Genomic DNA, 19,604 nt, shown 5'->3' on the forward strand with positions numbered 1-19,604 from the left:
TGCATCAGGCAGAGTGGTGAGCAAAGGCCTGCCAAGAGCAAGAGACCATGGGATGGCAGAGAATGGAGAGCAGTCAGGGTGCTCAGAACACCGAGGGCCGGCGAGGGGTCTTGGTGAGCAGCGTGGCTCGAGAGCAGAAGGGCAGAGCCGGTTCCCGAGGGGGCTCACACTTCTGCCCATCTCACCGTGGGGGCGGGGGGGCCCTGGAGGCCTCAAGGTGAAAGTGACATGCACAAGGTCACAGTTGGTGGGGGGGGGTGCACTGGAAGCTAGAGAAGGAGTCCAGCAGGGCGACGTCACTGACCTGCAGGCGTCCGGAGTAGAGCTGCAGGAGCAGGTAGTCAGCCGGGCCTGCCGCCAGGAGAAGCAGGGCCTCGGGCTGGGCCGTGGAAAACTCCAGCTGTAGGGCTATGTCGGTCAGAGCCGTGGCCACAGGCACCTCCAGGTGGTTCTCTCCGAAGAAGGAGGCTGTGTGACAAGAGAGAGCTGTGGTGAAGGGCGGCCCTGTGCTTGGAGGAAGAAAGGTGCCTCAGGGTGGACGGCTGGGTGGTAGGGACAGCGCTTCAGGCCGGGGCTCCCCCACGGTTCTCCACGGTGCCCCCCATGGCCTCTGCTGGTCCTGGCACCAGAAGGCACAGCCTCACCTCATGTCCAGCCTGGACCCTGGCTCTGAAGGAGGTCAGACCCAGCAATCCCAAGCATCGAGGTCTCCTCCTCGGGGGTTTCTGGGGCCAGAGGCTTCTGCCAGCTCTGGCTCTCTTCCCCTGGGCCCTAGAGGAATCCGCATCCTGGGTCTGGCTCCTTCCTGGCTCAAAGGGAAACAATCACTGGCCTAATCAACAGGTCCGATGGCCACAACCCCCAGGAATGAAGCTCTAGGAGAACCACTGCTACCCAAACTGATCCCTGATCAGACTCCTTCTCCGAGGCGCCCATCTGGCTTAGCTCCTGGATTGGCTGGCCACGGCTGAGCCCTGGTGGCGGTGAGTCCACCCAAGAGCAAAGGCTCTGAGCCCAGATGGAGACCATGTGTGATGCCAGACCCAAAAGGGGCCAAAGCTTCCTCCATCACCCTGTATTGCTTCCTGCTGCTTAGATATTAATGGTCCCTGGTGAGCTGTCAGATCCGGCCCCATTATTTCCACCGTGGCCCGGAAGCCAGGGTTCAGCTGAGTTCTCCAAGCCTGGGTCTCAGACTGAAGGCAAGGCCTGGGAGTGGCTGACGGTCTGATGGGGCCTCCCACGACAGGAGGTCATATTTGGGGTTTCCCAGAGTCACTGTGTAGGCCCTATGGGACGCCTTCTCTTTTTACGTTGTCACCCCCTCCAGGAAGTTTCTCCAAATGAGCTTCCCTTGGCCTCTAAACTGCTGCCACAATTTCTGGTCCATTCCTTTCATGGAGACTAGTGCCAAATATATTACTGACTCTGCCCCCTTGATGTCCAGGGCTGGGGTGGGGTAAGGGGAGACAGGAGGGGGTTAAAAAGATGATTCATCCTCCTTGGGCTTCTCTTAAATCCTCTGTGAGTCAGTCAAGCCTGTTGGCCTCATTAGGGATGATCTGACACCAGCCATCTATGCGCTGTTCCCCAGGGGGCCTGAGCCAGCTAACCTGCACCTGAGGAAGCTGCATCAGCCACTGGAGGAGTCCCAGACTCGTGTGCCCCAAAGGCAGTCAACACAGCCTGTAGAGATGGAGGGATGCCCAAGAAAGGTGAAGCTCTCCCCTTCAGGCTGAGCTGAAATCCCTTCTACTTATCCCCTCTTGCCAGCACTTGCTAGCCACACCAGAGCCTTCTCTAGAAAGCTAAAGAAATCAAAGCAAAATCACAAAGCCATCTAGGCGGACACGGCTCGGTGGACCCAGCACACCTTGGCGTCCGCGAGGGGCAGACCAGGGAACTGGCAGCTGGCAGGCGCCTACAGGGCTGTTTAATCTGCGAGACCACAGATTCTGAGGAACAAAATGCAGCACACGAAGATGGGGGCAGCCACAGGCAAGGAGCGGAGGCAGGTGGCCCCCCGTAGGATGGAGCCACCACCACGGCAAAGCTCAGAGCGGCTGGCAAGAGACGACCGTAACACTTTCAGGAATTTTGTAAGCCAGGTGACGCTGCCCAGAGAGCTTCTTTATACCACGGGAAGAGGCAAAACACATCTATCAGGGCTCCCTCTCTCCCGGAGAGCCTGTTGCTAAACCTTCACTGGCCTAACATGCACTGGCTGGGGGCCCCTCTGTTTCCCAGCTGTGTGCGAGTGAGCCCAGGCCCCCACCCACACTCCCTTTCACTAAAGGTGGGTGCCAACCTGCCAGGGCGCGGTCCAGCTGGGGACCAGGCAGGAACTGAAGCAGCTGGCTGGCTCTAACCATTGAACCACCTGCCTGCAGCGCCCTCCTGGCGCGGGGGAGTGGCAGCCTGTTTGGTCCAGTTCTCCAGGCCAGAGCGGGAGGGCGTCAGGAAGCAGAGGAACTTTCCAGAGAGAGCTGGGGTCTGAATGGGCCCATTGAGGGGCTGGGCCCTGCTGTTTCCTGTGGGGCCACGCGGGAAGGGCTCACACAGGCTGCCTTGTGCAGCCGGCAGCGCACAGGCCGGGAAGCCCCCTCGCCCCAACAGAGGCCTCTGAGGCCTTGCTGGCTGCGGTTTTGGAAACTCTGACAGCGCCATTCCCCCCATCCCCTGGTCTCCTTCTGCCGCCTCTCTAACTGTCTCTGATGGGTGGCAGGGGTAAAAACCAAGAGTCCCTGTCCTGAGCGGTGGGCCTGGGGAACAGCTGGAGAGGGCCTTCAAATGGAGAAGGCAGGCAGGATAAAGACGGCATGAGCTAGGAATCAGTCCTGGAGGGCTTCCTGGGGGAGGTGAGGGTTATGTAGAGGAGAGGGAGGGAAATGGGCAATCTCGGAGGGAAGCAAGGCCAAGAGGCTGATGTACAGGTTCTGGAAATGTTGAAGACAGAGGAGTAGAGAGGAGAGCAGCAGGGGCCACACCAGGCTCGGCAGCCTGATAGGGATGCCAGGGCAGTGAGGGGGAGAGAGGAGGCCTCATTACAGCCTGGAGGCCTGGCCTTGACTCTCCTGGGTCAAGAAGACCCATGATTCATCAAAACACCAGTTTAGGCCTGCAGCAGCTATGTGGGCTGTCCTCTGGGCGAGAAGGAGTCCAATTCAGGCCTCAGTGTCACCATTCTGTAAAATGGGCACCCCTTCCCACTCTCTCCCACTCCTGTCTGTAGGGATTAGTCCTGAAAGTCCCTTTCTGGCCTGAGGTCTGCTCTCAAAGGTGAGTGTGCAGAAGGTCAATGGTGTGGGCTGCTTGGGCAGCTCCAAACTTTTGGCATGGGGGGATCAGGATGCCTCAGAGGGCCCGGGGGACAAGCAGGAGGGGCAGGACGAGCGCCCCAGGTATGGGTTTCACTGCCTGGAAGAAGGTACACAGGCGGGTGTCCAGGGCTGCGGAGATGTATACTCGCCTGTGTGTGCCAGTGTGTGGGTGGCTGCTGGGAGTGTGTTTTGGGTTTGCGTAAGGCTGTGTGTTTGTGCATGTGTGTGCGTGTGGGCCGGGAGCTGCCAGGACAGAGCAATGATTGTGCCTAGGCCTGTCCTGCCCCTCGGTGCCCGCCTGCCGTGACTTGGCTGCTCTGGGCTCCATGAAAGGGGCAGTGTATTCCTGGAGGGCTGCCACCCCTCCTGCCCGGCACCCATCCGCCCGAGAGGTTTGCTGAAGGTGGAGCATCCCACAGCTTCCCGCCCTTCCTGCCCACGAACAGGGCGCTGCTGTCTGGGTCCAGGGCGGGCGCCTCCATCCCTCTTCCTGAGACGAGGGCCGGGGGCACAGAAAGAGTCTGTCTCCATCCCCGCCGCACCCCTTCCTCACACATGGAGGTGAAGCCTAGGCCAAGGTCCCCCAACAAGCCACCCTCTGGCAGAGCATGGGTTACGCTGGCATCTCCTGGCTCCCTGGGCCACTCCTAGGATGTTTATGAGTGAGGACCTGGTCCCTGTCCCTGGGGGACCCCAAACATGAGGCTTACTTGCATCATGGCATTCAACCCTCTGCCTGACAGCAGGATTTTGGCCTCTCAGTCTCTCACGGGCTCCCCAACCACCCCCCAGGCTGGCCAGGGGCAGGGGCTCAAGCAAAGGTACCTTTCCAGTCCTGGGGCTGCTGCAGACCCAGCTCCTTCCAGGTCCTCGGAACCCCTGGGGTTGGCCAAGTCTGTCTCTCCCTGTCTCTGTCCCACGGCCCCCTTGTCTCTGCCTCTGCTCATCCACTTCTCTCCCTCTCTTGGTCTTCAGCCCCCTCTTCCCCTTCCCATCCCGGCTGTAACTGGGGGTACCACCCTTGCCTTAGGACAGTCCAGAGAGCCAGACCTACCCCCCCAGCCCTTGGTGATGGTTGCACAATATCAAGGTTCTCTGTGGCCCTTGCCTGGAGGAGGGCACTTGGCTTCCATTTACCAGACAGAAACTGAGGCTTCAGAGGAGAAGCAATTTGACAGAAGCAGAAAGCCTGCAGCTCCGGGCCTTGCCACCTGTCAGAACACTGCCTGCCTGGGCACCCCACCCCACCCACCCTCGGGCAATCAATTTCTGTGTGCCCCGCTTCCATCACATTCCTGGTCGCCTGGGGGCAGCCAGGCGGCCCCGCAGCCGGCATGCGTCATGGGCAGCAGCAGCATTCCTGGGTGTCTGCTGCCGCCTGACTTTATAAGGGAGAAAGTTCGGGAGCCCAGAGCTGCTGGGCAGGATGGCTGGTGGGGAATGCCTGGCCCTGCAGTCAAGGGTGGGGTGGTGGGAGACCTGGACCAGTGGATGTGGGGGAGATTCAGCTAGTGATGCTGAGATGGAGCAGGAAGTGAGAGGTGGGTGGGGAGAAAAGTGGGAACCCACACATTCATTCATTCACCATTCATTCACCAGTATAATAACGTAGCCATGGGAATGTAAAAGGGGAACGAAGCCGAGAGACACAGAAAGCCTGAGAAAGGTATGAAAAGTGAGCTTAAAAAATAAGACCCCCCCCTCCTCCACAAAGACTGAATTCAGGAATCCAGACGGAGACCTGAGGTAGGAGATGGAGGAAGAAAAACCAAGAGAGAGCGGGCAGGATGTGGGACAGGAGCGGGGAGGGTGAGGAGGCGGGGAGATCTGCCAGCCAGCAGGGGGAGGAGGGGTCCCACTCTGGGGTGAAGCTGGGCTTCTCCTCCAGGACCTCTCGGGGTTTGGCCCCAGGGGTGACAGATCCTGTTTCTAACCAGATCCTTGGTACGCAGCAGTGAGGCTGGGAGAGTCCCTCTGAGGGAGTCTGAGGGGCTGCGGAGAGCGCCAAGGCAGGGCTGAAGGGCTCTCTGTCTCCCCTCGGGGAGGGGTGTGTGTGGCCCACCTGAGGGCTGAAAGCCGGGCCTGTGATGCCAGGGATGGGCTGGGCGCTCTGCCCTGTCACCCAGGTTCTCTGGACCTCATGCCTGATCCCCTCCTCGCGCCTCCAAGGGACTCATTTTTTCTTCACCAGCACTCTGTTCCCAAGCCAGGGAACCTCTGGGGAGGCCGGGGTGGGGTGGAAAGTTCCCTCTGATTCAGAACCAGGGCTTCCGCCCCCAGGATTGCCAGTGAGGCCACCGCCCCCTCCCATTTCAGAGCTGGGAAAGCGAAAGTGTGGGGATGAGAACTTGACCCCACAGAGCACAGTAGACCCCTGAACAGCCTCAGGGGGCTGCGTGTGGGCATGAGTGTGTGTGAGTGCAGGTCAGCGCCACGCATCACGGCAGGTCAAGGTGAGTGTGGGCAGGTGAGGATTCGGTGCCTTGGATCCAGTCTGGCTCTGGATGCTGGACCATGACTCCCTGGCTACACCTGCTCCCAGGGCTCCCAGGTGAGGGAGAAGCTGTCATCGCACCTACTCAGGTGCCTGACCTTCCCTCATCACATCCCACAGTCCTCCCCCAGCCTCAGCCGTCCCAAACCGAGCTATGACCTTCCACCCAGGCTGTTTCCACTGAAGATAACAAGGGGGAAAGTTAGAGGGATGACTTCAGGTCAGACCAAAAGGACAGCGTAGCCTGCGCATGGTGATGACACTGGGGTCACAGAGCCAAGGCTAGATGGCTCAGCACCTGTGGGGCTGGCGCCTAGGAGATGCTCACACGCCTGCAGACCCACAGTGCTCATGGCACTGGCTCTGCTACCCTGATTCCAGACCAGGGACTGACCCAGAGCCACCCTAGGGGCCCGCCAACCACCCGCGCCTCTCCTGGCCTGCAAGCCATAGCCGTAGGAACAACAGTAGATGATGGGAGTCAACTTCCGTGGTGGCTTCCCTGGTGGCTCAGAGGGTAAAGAATCCACCTGCAATGTGGGAGACCTGGGTTCAATCCCTGGGTTGGGAAGATCCCCTGGAGAAGGGAACGGCTACCGGCTCCAGTATTCTTGCCTGGAGAATTCCATGGACAGAGGAGCCTGGTAGGCTACAGTCCATGGGGTTGCAAACAGTCGGGCACGACTGAGCAACTTTCACTTTCACTTTCGTGGGAGTTAAAAAAGCAGCCTTCTTGGGAGACAGTAGCTGTCTCCATAGAGCACAGGTCTATGAGGGCAGGTCCTCCTGCCCACCTCCCCATCTCAACACTATGGAGACCTCACTGGGGTCAAGATGACCCCGCCCTTCCTCACTCTAAGAACTCTCGAGCTGTAAGACTCCCCCTCGGGGTACTTAACCTCTTCAGTTGCCTTTCTGGCTCCTTGCAAGGCCCAAAAGGCCAAGGCAGGATAACAGTTTCCTTAGCTATTGGCTGATCTCTGACCCTGGTCATTGGCCTTGGTTATCATTTAATCAAGCATCCGAGGCCACCCGTGCTGAGCGGCATATGCTGGGGAGCATTTCCAATTCACGGACCCCCTGTGGAAGGTGAGCACCCCTGGAAAGGAAGCAGGGGATGGGTGGGGGTGGGAGATGCCGAGTTTGGTCCACAGGCACCAACAGGGGCAAGGCTGGTGCCCTGGGCGCCCAGTCACGTGTTCCAACCCTGGGGCCACGTGGGGCACAGAGGAAGTGGGAGGGAAAATGAGAGGTTTTGCTGGAAGCAGCAGCCCAGAGTCCACCCAGGCTGGAGGGTTGGGGTGGGGAGGAAGCAGGGCCCTCAAAGAAGTCTTTGTGGAGCCTCTGCTGCTCCCCGGGGTGGGGCGGCCGCAGTGCGGAGCAATTCCCAGCGGCTTTTCCTTGCCTTGTAATTTGCCTCCTTCTAGGGCAGCTGGGTGGATTTCCATGCCCTTTTCCACATCCCCTTCCCTCCGGCTTTCCTGGCCGCAGAAGCAAGGTGGGATCCTCATCTCAGCGGGCCTTGGCTGAGAAGAAAGAGAGGGAAGGACCCTTGCCTGGCGTCGGGCCTGCAGCCCCCAGTCCCCAGCAGGGTCCTTGTGAGGTTGCTCCCATTTTACAGGTGAGGAAACTGAGGCTTGAAGACGGCAGTTGTCTGTGTTAGGGTGTCAAGATGGGCTGCGGCCGGGCTGGGATTCAAGCCCCTGTGCATGCAGCTCCAGAGCTGGGTGCTGTGGATTCAGGGAGGGGTGTGTGCACACAGAAGCACAGAGGGGAGGGGGTTAGTCACTGTCTGTGAATCGGAAGTGCAGCATCTGCTTCTGGCCCCAGGGGGAGGAGGGTGTGAGAGCTGGCCCCTTGCCTGAGCAAGACACACTTTTTCCCTTCCCTTCCTGTCCTAGGGGGCTCCCTCTCTCAGGGCTGGGGGTGGAGGTGGGAGGGAGTGAGCGGGGCGGGGGAGCATCTGCTTGCCATGGGTGGTTTGGCAGCCGGCCTTTCCCAGTGTGGCTGGCTTGGGGCCGGCCGGGCCAGGGAAGGACCTTCTTCAAGGCTGGCTGAAGGAGGCACGTTCCAGAAACCAGTGATAAGTGCTACTCATGCCCACTGGGGTCTTGGAGGTCAGAGAAGAGGGTGGAGAGGCAGGGGTGTTGGCTCTGTCCGGGGTAAGACGGGGCTCTCTGGTGGGCCAGCCCCTGTCGTGGCCAGAAGCCAGAGCCTGGAAGCCTGTTGCTCATCTCCAAGTCTCCCCATCATTCTGGGCTGAGAAACCGCTGAGGGCAGGGCTGCCGGAGAGATGTCTCAGGGCTTCCCCCAGCCTGGCAGGCAGATCTTGGAGACAGTGAGTGTGCAAGCTGGGATGGGGATACTGGAAGCAGTGACTGTGGCTTTGGACAGAGGCCTAGACCCATTTGGCTCAGATTGTGCTCAACAGGCCGAGTGCTCGGAGAAGCCACCACCATCTGTGCCTCAGTTCCCCCACCTGAAATATATGATAGAGGAGTGGGGTGACCCCACAGACAGAAGTCTCACATCTAGGAGACTAGGGGAAGCAGAGGCTTGGATCAGGGATCACCCACCAACCTATACACACACCCTTGGCCTCTGGCTAGCCCAGCCCAGCAGAGAGTGGCTGGTGGAGAGGTGTGATTTCTGCAGCAGGCAGAGCAGAGCCGCCTCCAGCCTGAGTGGCCACAGGTCTGGCTAGACTGGAGGCTCTGGAGGACAGGACCCAGCGCCTGTATCCACAGGTCAGTGCATCTGCCATCCTGAAGGCCCACACACATGTACCAGCAGAGCAAACGTCGGCGCCCAAGGGGATGCAGGGACAATGATGGTGACATGCCCGCAGGAAGGCTTTCCTACCAGCACTGTTGTCTGACTGCAGACAGGCTGAGAAGCAAGTCCCTGGCACTGGTGCTGTGCCTGCAGGAATGTGCGGCCTCAGAGGGTGGACCAGGAAACCTCAGTGACCTGGCTGGGTCACTGTGCTAACCAGGATCCACCAAGATCCCCAGCCCGACACCCCCTGCCCCACCGCTGGGCAGGCCTGACTCCTCTTGGAATAGTTCCGAGCCTAGCACCTTCACCTGCCGGCTCTGTAGACCTCTCCAGCCTGTCTGCACCCACTGAGCTCTGCCCCATCTCTGGCCCCCTCTCTTCAGCCCCCAACTTCTTCCCGGGGTTTGGGCACTGCGTCTTTGCTCTGGTACGCCTAGCTCTGTCTCCAGCACCAAGTCTCCAGGGCTTGGGCCTGCCTGCCAATGTCCCCTGGACATTTACACCAGGAACACCCATGGGAAGCCCCCCAAACCCAAGCCCACTTGTTCAAGCCAGACTCAGCATCATCTATCTTCCAACCTGCTCACCACCCAGTGACGGGCCCACAGGCACCCGCTGCTGGGCAGAAATCTGAAAGTCGCTCTGACCCTCTCCCTCCTCCTGACCTTGAATGAACTTCCCATCCATTCAGCCCCTGCATCGTCCTTCAAATGTGTCTCCCATCTTGCTTCTCTGTGCCATTCCGCAAGACAGATGGTCACCATCCCTCGCCTGGCTTAATGAATTTCCTGCCTCCCTTTGTTAATCGCAGCCACAGTTAGCCTAAACTGAGTCGCTCCATCATCCTCGCTTGCCTGGATGCCTTCTATGGCTCCCCAGTGCCTCCCACCAAGCCCCAGACCTCTGGTGTGGCATTGAAGGTGCTGGGTGACCCTGTCCCCACCCCGCCAGGCTCTCCTGTTCACTCCTCCAAACACCCAAAGGTGCCAGCCTCACCAGATCTTGGCTGTTTTCCCTCCACACCTGACAGGTCTGCACTCCGGCCTTTGCTCAGGCTTGGCTTTCTGCCCAGCAAGCTCTCCTTTTCCTTTTGCCTGTGAAATGCCTTCACGCTCCTTCAGGAAAGACAGGCTCCCCACCCTTCCCCGCAGCCCATAGCTCCTTCTCTGCATTTGGGGTGCAAAGAGACTCCACCGTGGCTTGAGGAGTTGTGTGATTATCACCTCTCTCTGTTAACACTGTGAGCCTCTGGGACAAGACTGGGGACGGGAGGTGGCGAGAAAGGGAGGAGAAGGCCTGGCAGGGCAGGGGGGTGCCGTGTTCCCTGGCTGACCCAGCCGGGAGGGGCTGCACCTAAGAGGCTTGCCCCAGCTCTGCCCCTGCAATTTGTCTTACCTCCAGGCTTGCTTCCAGTCCTCCTCTGCCCTCCAGGGCCCCAGTGCCTGCAGGTTGGGGTGGGGTGGGCGTGGGGTGGGACACAATGGCTGGGGCGCAGTGGGGCACTGCCCCAGCTGGAGAGTGCTTTTCTGGGCCTGTGGTGACAGTCTGGTGCTTGTTTTGAAAGAAAATAGACTCTGAGCCCCTATTTATAGCTGGAGGCCATAGCCACAGACAGGAGATGGATGGCGTTTGAGGCTGTGCAGTCCCGTGCTCAGGAAGGGGCCGGGGGTGGAGCCATTCCCAGGCCCCCTGCCCCCCTTTCTGAGCCTCCAAGGAAACGTCTGAGGGATCCTAACGTTCCCTGGGACAGGATGTAGCCTGCGCTCTGGGGCGGGAAGGAGGGGGCTTGGGTGATGGAAATTTTCTCACAGCATGGGTCCCAGGGGCCCAGAGTCCATGGTGGGAATGGCTGGAGGTGAGGGTGTGTGATGTCTAGGAGCCTAGGAGGCGGAGAAGGGCCTGCAGAGGGTGGGGGTGCCGGCTGCCACTGCGACTGGGTGATGGACAGAGAACAGGCCAGAGAGATGGGGCAGCCAGAGAGGGCCGGGCAGCGGTGGGGAAAGAGATGGAGAGACGGCCTTGGGGAGAGACGGGGAGAGGCGGGGGAGGGGGGTGGGGCGGTGGCCCAGCTGACATGGTGAATAGAGGGGAGACAGAGGGAGCGGGGAGGAGCTGAAGTGGGGGTTCTGTCCCACAGTGAGTCTTCACGGTGCTCTGGGCAGACTGGTTAGTGCGCATCGAATCCAGGTGAGGAAGGGCAGGAGTCAGGCATCTCTGGGGCCTGTACCCCAGAAGGCCAGACCGCTGCCCACTCCCAGCACCCCCAGGGCTGCAGACCCTGTGTGCCTGGCAGTCTAAGGCTGGGAGGCCCCCGGGTGCGTCTGGAGGCAAGCAAAGCTGTGGGGGCAGAGCTGATGAAGGGCTTTGTCGCCAAGGTCTCTGAAGGGCTGTCCTGAACAGGGGGGCGGGGTTGTTCCAGGACTGCTGGGGACAGGTCTGGGTTCTGACTTGCTGGGTGGGGAGTTCCCTGGGCCTGGAGGGGTTCCAAGCCGAGGCGGTGGCCCGCGCTCACACCTGCCGCCAGTTTCTACTCAGGCCCCTCCCTTGGTTGGGCCGTTGGGGGCTAGGGGGTGTCTATAGTCCTGGTCATGTGTCATGGAGTTATAGCCACAACCGGTGACTCAGACAGTTAAAAAAGGAGCAGCTCTGAGCAATGACTCAACTGGCTCTGGAGGGGCTGGGTGGGTCTGGCTGGTACAGGATGGGGTGGTCTGGGTTTATTTTTGGTGGGGTGGGGCTGGGGCCAGGGGGCTGGAAGATGGGAACCGGGGGTGGAGAGGAGCCGTTGCTCTCATCCCAGGAGAACCCCAGGGCTCTGTGCCAACTTAGAAAAACGGTTTCTCCATGCCAGGGAGCTCTGGCAGCCTGGGCCTCCTCTCAGTCCTGTTCTAAGCCCAGCCTGCCTTGCTGTGTGGACCCAGACAAGCAGCCGGCTCTCTCTGGATAGAAGCAGAAGTCTTTCTCCTGCTCCCCAGAGGCTTCAGATCAGAATTTTAGAGCTGACCTTGGAGAATGGACATTTGACCCAGAGACCCAGAGAGGGACAGAGGTCTGCCCAAGGCCACACAGCAGGGCCAGGTATCCCAAGGGCTGCCATCACACATCTGGCTCAAGTCCTTGCAATATCTCTCCTATTCCAGGGCTGTCAACAGTTGGAGGGGCAGGCCCCCGTTTGAGTACCTTCTCCCTGGAGGGGCTCAGCTGGGCTCCAGATGAGTGTCTGGAAGTACAAGGGCCAGATGCCCAGAGATGGAGCCTGAGCTGGGGACAGGAGCCTGGACTCTATTAGCACACTACCAGGGAGCTGGCCAGTCTTTGCCCAACAGTCTGTTCAGGGGATGAAGGCAGAGGATGCCCCCACACTGGGATCATGGCTTGTGGGGGCCAAGGCTCTTTACCCAGAGAGTCCGTCCAGTTGGCACTCCCCTAGGCTGCTCACCCCAGTCTTCATCCATTTCCTGAGACCTTCCCTCATCTCTACCAATTCTGATCTCACATATCCACAGACTCAGGCATCACCTATACCTCTGGTGGGCCCAAGCAGGGCAGAGAGAATCCCTAGTTCTTCATTCGAGATCCTCTTGCTACAGATGCAGCCACTGCTGCTTGTTGAGTGGCAGTAATAGCCCCACAGGAGCTCCTGGGGAACCATCTCACATCACTGGGCCCTGGCCTCCAGCCCCTACCATCAGAGGAGCCCGTGAAGGGTGGGGAGAGAGCAGGGAAAAGACAAGCTTCCAGGCTTCTAATCCTATAAAGGTCTTGATGCCTGCTCCTTCTCTCCATCCCCATCCATCTACTCCTGGGATAGGAGTCATTTGGTCACTCATTCAACAGATTGGTTGTGCTGCATCCTGGCTCAATCATTTCTATCCAAGGGGCCATTAGGCTTTGGGGTGGGGCTCAGAGGGGTTGTTCTGCTTCTTTTCATACAGGAGGGCTGTGTGGACCTCAGCCCAGTGAGTCAATCAGATGTAGCCCCCCCAACCCTTTCTGAAGGGTCCTGGGCTGGCTGGCAGGCAGAGGCTGGCTTGACAGCTCCCCTGGGAGCCTGCCTCCCATTTTCCACATCACTTTGCCCCAGACAGACCCTCTCCTAGGGCCACCTCATTCAATCTCCTGCTTTGGAAACTTTCTCAAAGATTCCTAAGCAGGAACCCCGCATTCCCACCCTGCTCCAATGATGGGCCTGCCTCCCTCCAGAAGAAGATGATAATAATGGAATATCAGCAACCTCAGGGGCAGGCACCTACTGAGCATTTACTCCAGACAAATCCTCAACACACAGGAGGCAGGAATTATTTATCCCATTTTAGAGAAGAGAAAACTGAGGCTCAGAAAGGCCTGGTCACTTGCATTGAGTGGCTGGGTGGTAATTGAATTCTGAGCTCTCTAACACCGTGTTCTTGACCAGGTGAGCCTGGCCTCCTGCCTCCCCCAGCCCTGCAGAGCTGAGGATTCAGAGGAGGAAGAGGTGGGGACTGAGTCAGGACTGAGGGGCGGGCGGGAGGGAAGCTTACTCTGAGCTGCTCCAAGACGCCCAAAAAGGGTGATTCGTTCCTTCCCTCACCGCGGTGAGAAGCGTGTGTGTGTGTGTGTGTGTGTGTGTGTGTGTGTGTGTGTGTGTGTGTCTGGGCCTGAGGCTGGCCTGGCTGGCCTCCAGCCATAGGAGAGCTGCGCGGGCCCCAGTTGCTGTACGCAGGGAAGCGGCAGGGAGGGGCTGGTGTCGTGGGAATCAACATCCTGGGCCCACTGATATTTATAGCTGCCCCCTCCTGAAATATGGGGAGGAGGGGCTGCTCTTAGGTGGGAACGGAAGTTGGTCTCCTCCTCCCCGCCCCTTCGATCTTCCCAGAGAGCAGGATGGCCCAGGCTAAGGGGCCCTGGCTGGGTGGTGGAGCTGGGGGCTGTGTCCTGAGCTGGGGGCTTCCCCCAGGCTGCTGGCTCGGGGCCTGGACACTCTCCTTGTTAAGCCCTTAGCCAGGCTGTTGAAAGTACTCTGTGTGTGTGTGCACACATGTGTGAAACCATGCACACACACACACACACATATGCACGCATACCTACTAGGTGTCACAGTGATGGAGGTCATGGAACAGGGGCAGCGGCCAGGTGAGGGTGGCGGGGGGGAAAGGCCTGTAACCCCACAGAGATGGAGGGTAAGGCCCTGGAAGTGTGGCAGACCAGGCTGTATCCCTCAATAATCAATGGTTAGAAAAGGCATCCCAAGCAGGGGGTGATGCTGGAGCTGAACCTTGAAGGACAGAGAGAAAAAGAGAGAAGACCAGTTGTAGGCAACAGCATTGGCAGTGGTGGAAGGGTCCCAGGGATTATTGATTGTTATCTGATGGTTTAGTTCACCATCCAGACAATGGGACACAGCATAATCCTTGAACATGGGTCCCAGCTGATCTACTGGGGAGAGAGAGGGCCCAGCCAAAGCCCTGGGTCCTGCAGGCAGGTGGAACCATGGCGGGTGCTGTAATCTTGATTTGGATTCTTTGAAAGCCAGGAAGTCCTCTCTTGTATCTGACCTGACTCTTCCCTGCTCTCAGAATGTTTTAACTCAAAGCAATTAATTAGTTTTCAAGTTTTTTAGTTTTTTTTTTTTACAAAGCCACAGAACGCTTTATCAAAACTGTATCTTACACAAAACCTCCATCTATAAACACATGTTCATGGGACTGCTATGATGAATCAGGGTGGCACAAGCATCCTGTATTCCCAGATATGGGAATGTAAAGTCCCGGAGCGCCTCGGACACAGTCTGAAAATCTCTGTTGGCTCAGTGATCTCTATGCTCCTTGTGGGCTCCGTCCTGGGCTCCTCAAGATCGTGGTGACCTCAGAGAAAAGCAGAGGGAATGTCCGCCCTCTGGGAGCTGCTGGCCATATGGGGAAGGCCACACCCAAACCAGGATACAAGGACAAGGAGCCAAGAGGCCTACCACCCACCCTGCTAAGGACTTGCTATCTGACTGAGAAGACAGCAGGCCCTCTCTGGGTCCTGATTTCCCTATGAACAACCTGGGGCAACTGGCCTGGGCTGGGGAGTCTCTGCAGTGAGGTCTGGGAGGGGAGGCCACCTCACTGACCACCAGGACACTTAAGCCACGAGAGACACACACTGAAACAGTTTAGCCTGAGCAGTGGCAGGACGCCTGGCTGATACCCATGAGCACTGGCAGAGCTGGCTCTTTGGCAGGCTGGGAGCGGCAGGGGTGTGGGCAGGAGCTGAGTGGGAGGCAGGAATGGTCAACAGGAGAGGCGCTGTCCAGAACATGGGTGAGCCATGCCACCAAGCCACCGTGACGGCAGCCCCAGGGCACTCCCCTGCATCTGAAGCCACATTTGCCATCCCAGCAGTTGGGGGCGGGGTGGTAGGCATTTTTGAAGAGGATCTGCTTGTGCCGTGAGGAAGTGGGGAGGGTCTAAAAAGGTGAGGGGCACTTGCTGGAGGGGTCTGCGGAGATGGACACAGAGATCCGGGGTCCTCAGGGGACTGTCTTTCTCCTAAAGACCTGTCTCTCTCCCCTGGTGGGGGCGGCCCACCTGGCCTGAGCTGGGAAAGGTGACTGTTGTTGGGGTGAGTGAGAACACCATAGCCCGTGTGCCCAAAGAGTGGCCTGAGGCTAGTCCCCGATGTTCTCAGAGTCTCAGTTTCCATATCTGTAAATGGGAATGTTTCGTGACTTGCAGAGCTGCCATAAGGCTGCAGGACAACGTGGCCAGTGCCCACTCAGGGGCTTTCTCTGGAGTTATGGACCCTGTTGGGAGTTACAGACCGTTCTGAGTAGTAGAAAGAGCCACGAGACCCTACCCCAGGGAGAATCCAAGTTCAAAATTGTTCATATGAATTCAGTTCATTCAAAAATTACTCACATACATTCAGTAATAATGGTACTACAGTTCTTCTGAAACACACTCTAAACCTGTACCTGGAGAAGGAGTCTTTTATTATTATATTTTCTTGGTCTCATCTCCAAGCCTGTGGGATCTTAGTTCCCCGACCAGAGATCAAACCTGTGCTTTTTGCATTGCAAGTGCAGAGTCTTAACCACTGGACCACCGGGGAAGTCCCTGGAGAAGGAGTCTTAACTCTCAAAGGCTCTATAGTACCATAGTACCGGGCACACACTGGCTAAGGGCGTGTTAGAAGCAAAAGGGCAGCTGGATGGGGCGGGAGTCGGGGAGAGGTGGTAAAAGAGCCGAGGGACCTGGAAGGGAGGAGACTTGAGTCCCAGACCCAAAGGCCCCCTTGTTTACTGAGCCCCAGCGCAGCTCAGCAGCCCTGCCCCCCCATCTTGTCCTCACCTCTTTCCCTGAAGGCTCCACCCAGCCCAGGTCTGGGAGCTGGTTGTGTACATGGTTTCTCGGGCCCACAGCTGTGTGCACCAATGTGTGTGTGTATCAGGGCTGTTTCCAATTCCCCCCCCACCCGCCCCATCCTGGGCAGCACGCCCAGTTCCCTATACACTTCCTCTGCGCGCTCTGCAAACCCTACTCCCCTCCCGCCCTTCGTTGGCCGCCTGGCCCACCTGGCGCAGCCCCCTCCTTGGGCCCCCCAGGCGGGCAGCACTGAAAGGCTCTTCTTGTCTTGGCCGGGCAAGCAGGCGGGCGAGTGTTGGGAAGGGGGGCTCAGCTATACTTGGTTCTGGAACAGCACTTTCAGAGTCCGGGTGGGCTGGGCGGAGGGCACTGGCCCTTGCCCGGCTCTAGAGGGCTGGAGCCCCAGCGTACACACACACACACACACACACACACACACACACACACACACACACACACACAAGACTCAGAGGCTGTCTCTGTCTCCGGTCAGAGAGGGTCCCCCAGACCATCCTTAGAGGCAACGGAGTCCTACCCTGGCTCAATTCCTTGCTCTGATGCTCCCCTGCCCCCACACTAGCCCTGCTCTCTAAGACACCCCCATCAGTTCAGGGCCCCCACCCAGATGATACAAGAACCCTCTCTGCCTGGCACTCCCTCCTGAGTCCCACTTGTATCCCTCATCTTCTGCCTTTCAAAGTCAGCTACAGTAGGCAGGGAAGAGGTGCAGAAGCCACTAGCCCTGTATGCTCTGTGCCCACTCTGACCTCCCAGTTTCGCTTGTGCTATACCCCCCTACTGGAACCACATCAGCTCCAACTCAATCTCCCCAGTGCTTGTGGCTCTGCCGGGATTCCCATAAGGCTCAGAAGGGAATGGACACCACACTTATCATGCACACTGGCCTAGGGGCCCAAGCCTCACTGACTATGCAGGTGGGGAGCTCCCACAAAGTGGGACTGGGGGGTTCCTCCTGGGCAGCAGGGCTTCTATGTGGGTTAGACCACTTTGCTTCCCTCCTGGGCCCTCAGGTTCCCTGTGTGTACAATCGGAAGGTTGGCCCAGGTGGTCTCCAAAGGTGCTTGACTCTCAGGCCCCATGACCCGGATGCTCTGGAATGTTGACGAGTGCGGGGAAAGCATCCCAGTGTGCCTCACTCTGGTACCTGAGACTCAGAGGCTTTTGGGGTAGGCTTTTGGTGTCCAAGAGGGGTGGCAGTGATACCTTCCACGGGTAAGGGCTGCCCCTATTGCAGAGACCAGGACAGGGAGCTAAGCCAGGCCTGGGGACAGAGGTGGGCTGCTGGAGGGGAGCTCAGACTGGGAGGGGGAGAGGGTACTGGCTCCCTCATCCCCTCACCACTTCCAAATCCCTCCTATAGGAAGGGGTTGCTTGATGTTTTTAACCCCACTGGCACCATGCTGCTCTCCTCTCTAAAACCTGCGCTGGCTCCCTACTGCCAGCAGGGCTTGGGCTGTGAGCTGCATTTTGCCATTTCAGGTTTCTCTGCCCCACCCCAGTGGCTCTTTCTGGCTTGTGCTCAAAAATACATGCCTTCCAGCCAGGCTACTGGCCTCCTAATCTCCGCTCATACCCATCTCAGAGCCTGTGCTCACTGACCGCCTTCCCATCCTCCAAGGCTTAGCTCAAGGATCACCCTCTGTCCTGTCCTAGCTTGCCTATGAATTTCTCTTCACCATACTCTTCGTCTGGATCTTTGCAGACATGATAGGAATTGCTGTTTGAGTTTTAATGTGCTTTCCTGCCTTCTGAATGAGTCCAAGTCCAATCTGTATTTCTGTGCACTCCCCACTGCCCAGCACAATGTCTGCACATTGTTGATGCTGGGAAGGTATTTGGGAATGGCTCTCAGTTGAAGCCCAAGGAGGTGGGTCCTGGAGTCGCTCCTTTGGCTAGAGGCTGGGGGCTGGGCGTGCACCCATCTCTCTAGTCAGCTCAGATGCCCCCTTCCCATCTCTCTAGAGGCTTAGCCTATCACCCACCCCGTGAGACCTTGAAGGATGGGGTTCCTGGGGATGCGAACAGGGAGCCTGGGGATCCAGCTCTGCCTCATTCCAGTGGGGGGCTCTCCCCTGACTCATTTCCCTTTTGGGTACCGCGTGATTACTGTCCATTTTAACTGGCTTCCCCATCTGATGGGGAGAGGGGTGTGGCCTAGGTCCTTGGAAGGGAGACTCAGGCCCTTCTTCAGCTCAAAGTTGTTCTTGGGAATGGTCCCGAAAGATGTAGGCTGAAGCACTGATTCATACATACATGGGTAGTAATGACTGATGAACCCTGAGGCCACAGTTCTTATGGCATAACTAGACCATGCCTTCACCAAGGGAAGAATGCCATAATGGTGGGATTTCTGGCATTGGAATAGAGACTGGATATGTCCTAGCACCTCTCAGACGGCATTCCATTTCTGCTGGAGTCAAGTACCAATGCCTGGGACAGGGAGGTGTGCAGGGGGTTGCCCAGGGCTGTCTGTCTGAGGGGCGCCAGCCCTGCCTCTAGGAGGCTGAAGAGTGGGTGGTCCTGTCTGTCACCAGCTAGGCTTTCTCAGTGAGGAGAGAGAAGACAGGAAGGGGAGGAAGGGGTGGTGGTGGAGACAGAGAACACACCCGGCAGAGTGGGCCACAGCTGGAGGAGACCCAAGGATGCTGGAGGAGGTGGAGGCTGGGGTGAATTCGGGACCCCACACGGGGTGGGGAGGGTGGCTTCCTCCGCATTGCCCACCTTGCACACTCCCCGTTCCTGGTCTGGGTGTCGGAAGTTGGGGACTCCCTGTCACCGGGTGTCCTTTGGGCATCGACTCGGTCACAGAGAGCCTGCTGGATATGGGGAGCCCAGGCGGCACCGGGGCGTCCCTTCTGGGTCTAGAGGACAATCCTGCACAGAGCCACGCCCTAGACAAGCGACCCAGGGGCCAACCTCAGATAACCAGAGCCGACGTGACCCCCAGATAGCGAGCTGTCGCTGGGGATCTTGCCTCCCCTGGGGGTGGGGTGGTACCCACAGAGACCCCAGCCGGGAACAGCAGAAGTGCAGCCCCCTTGTTTCCCCGACTGGGGGCCACTTCTGGGTGCTCCTGTCCCTTTTCTCTGCCTAAGAAACCCTCCACCGCTCCCGCCAGTCTGGGTCGGGGTCTCCCGGCCCCTCACTCACCTGTGGATGCTGGTCCCACCAACACAGCGAAGGTCAGAGCCAGGGCCAGGGCGGGGGATGGAAGCGGGAGCCGGGGACCCCAGCGCATCGCGGCGGCGGGCTGGGCAGCGGAGTCCGGAGCCTGGAGCTTGGACGCTGGAGTCTTCTGAGTTGAGAGAACTGGCGCGGGCTGGGGCTCCCGGCCGTCCCGCCGCCTACTTAACACCGGGGCGGGGCAGGCGCCGACCCGCGCTCCGGTTTCAGGCCGGGGCTCTCCCGGCCGCCCCCCCACCCCCAGCCGTCTTAAAGGGCCCGTGCTGGTTCTCCTCCCCGTCGAGGGTGAGAGGATCCTTACAGCTCGGGCAGACCCAGGTTCCACCTTAGAGATTCGGAACAAAATCCCAGGGGAGCCCGGACTCCCCGGGACTCCTGGGAGAACTCCTTTGCGAGGAGATGTGAGCTGGGCTGGTCCCCTCGCTTCTCTGCCCTCTGCTCTTGCAAGGATTGTGGGTGCGGGGCGTCCTCACGCCAGGT

General features: G+C 58.8%; 1 protein-coding gene across 1 annotated transcript in view; it reads right to left on the bottom strand.

Moving 5' to 3' along the window:
• CSPG4 (chondroitin sulfate proteoglycan 4) overlaps positions 1-19,287 on the bottom strand; it is a 35,418-nt gene extending 16,131 nt beyond the window's left edge. Inside the window, exons 1-2 of the mRNA XM_043489401.1 lie at positions 19,092-19,287; positions 305-468 (exon numbers count right to left, since the gene is read on the bottom strand). Of these exons, the coding sequence (XP_043345336.1) occupies positions 305-468; positions 19,092-19,179 (252 nt within the window). The 5' untranslated portion in view covers positions 19,180-19,287. The remainder of the gene's footprint in view (positions 1-304; positions 469-19,091) is intronic.
• Positions 19,288-19,604: the final 317 nt, after the last annotated feature.

The sequence above is a fragment of the Cervus canadensis genome, chromosome 17 (assembly GCF_019320065.1).
Source record: "Cervus canadensis isolate Bull #8, Minnesota chromosome 17, ASM1932006v1, whole genome shotgun sequence".
NCBI classification, from domain to species: domain Eukaryota; kingdom Metazoa; phylum Chordata; class Mammalia; order Artiodactyla; family Cervidae; genus Cervus; species Cervus canadensis.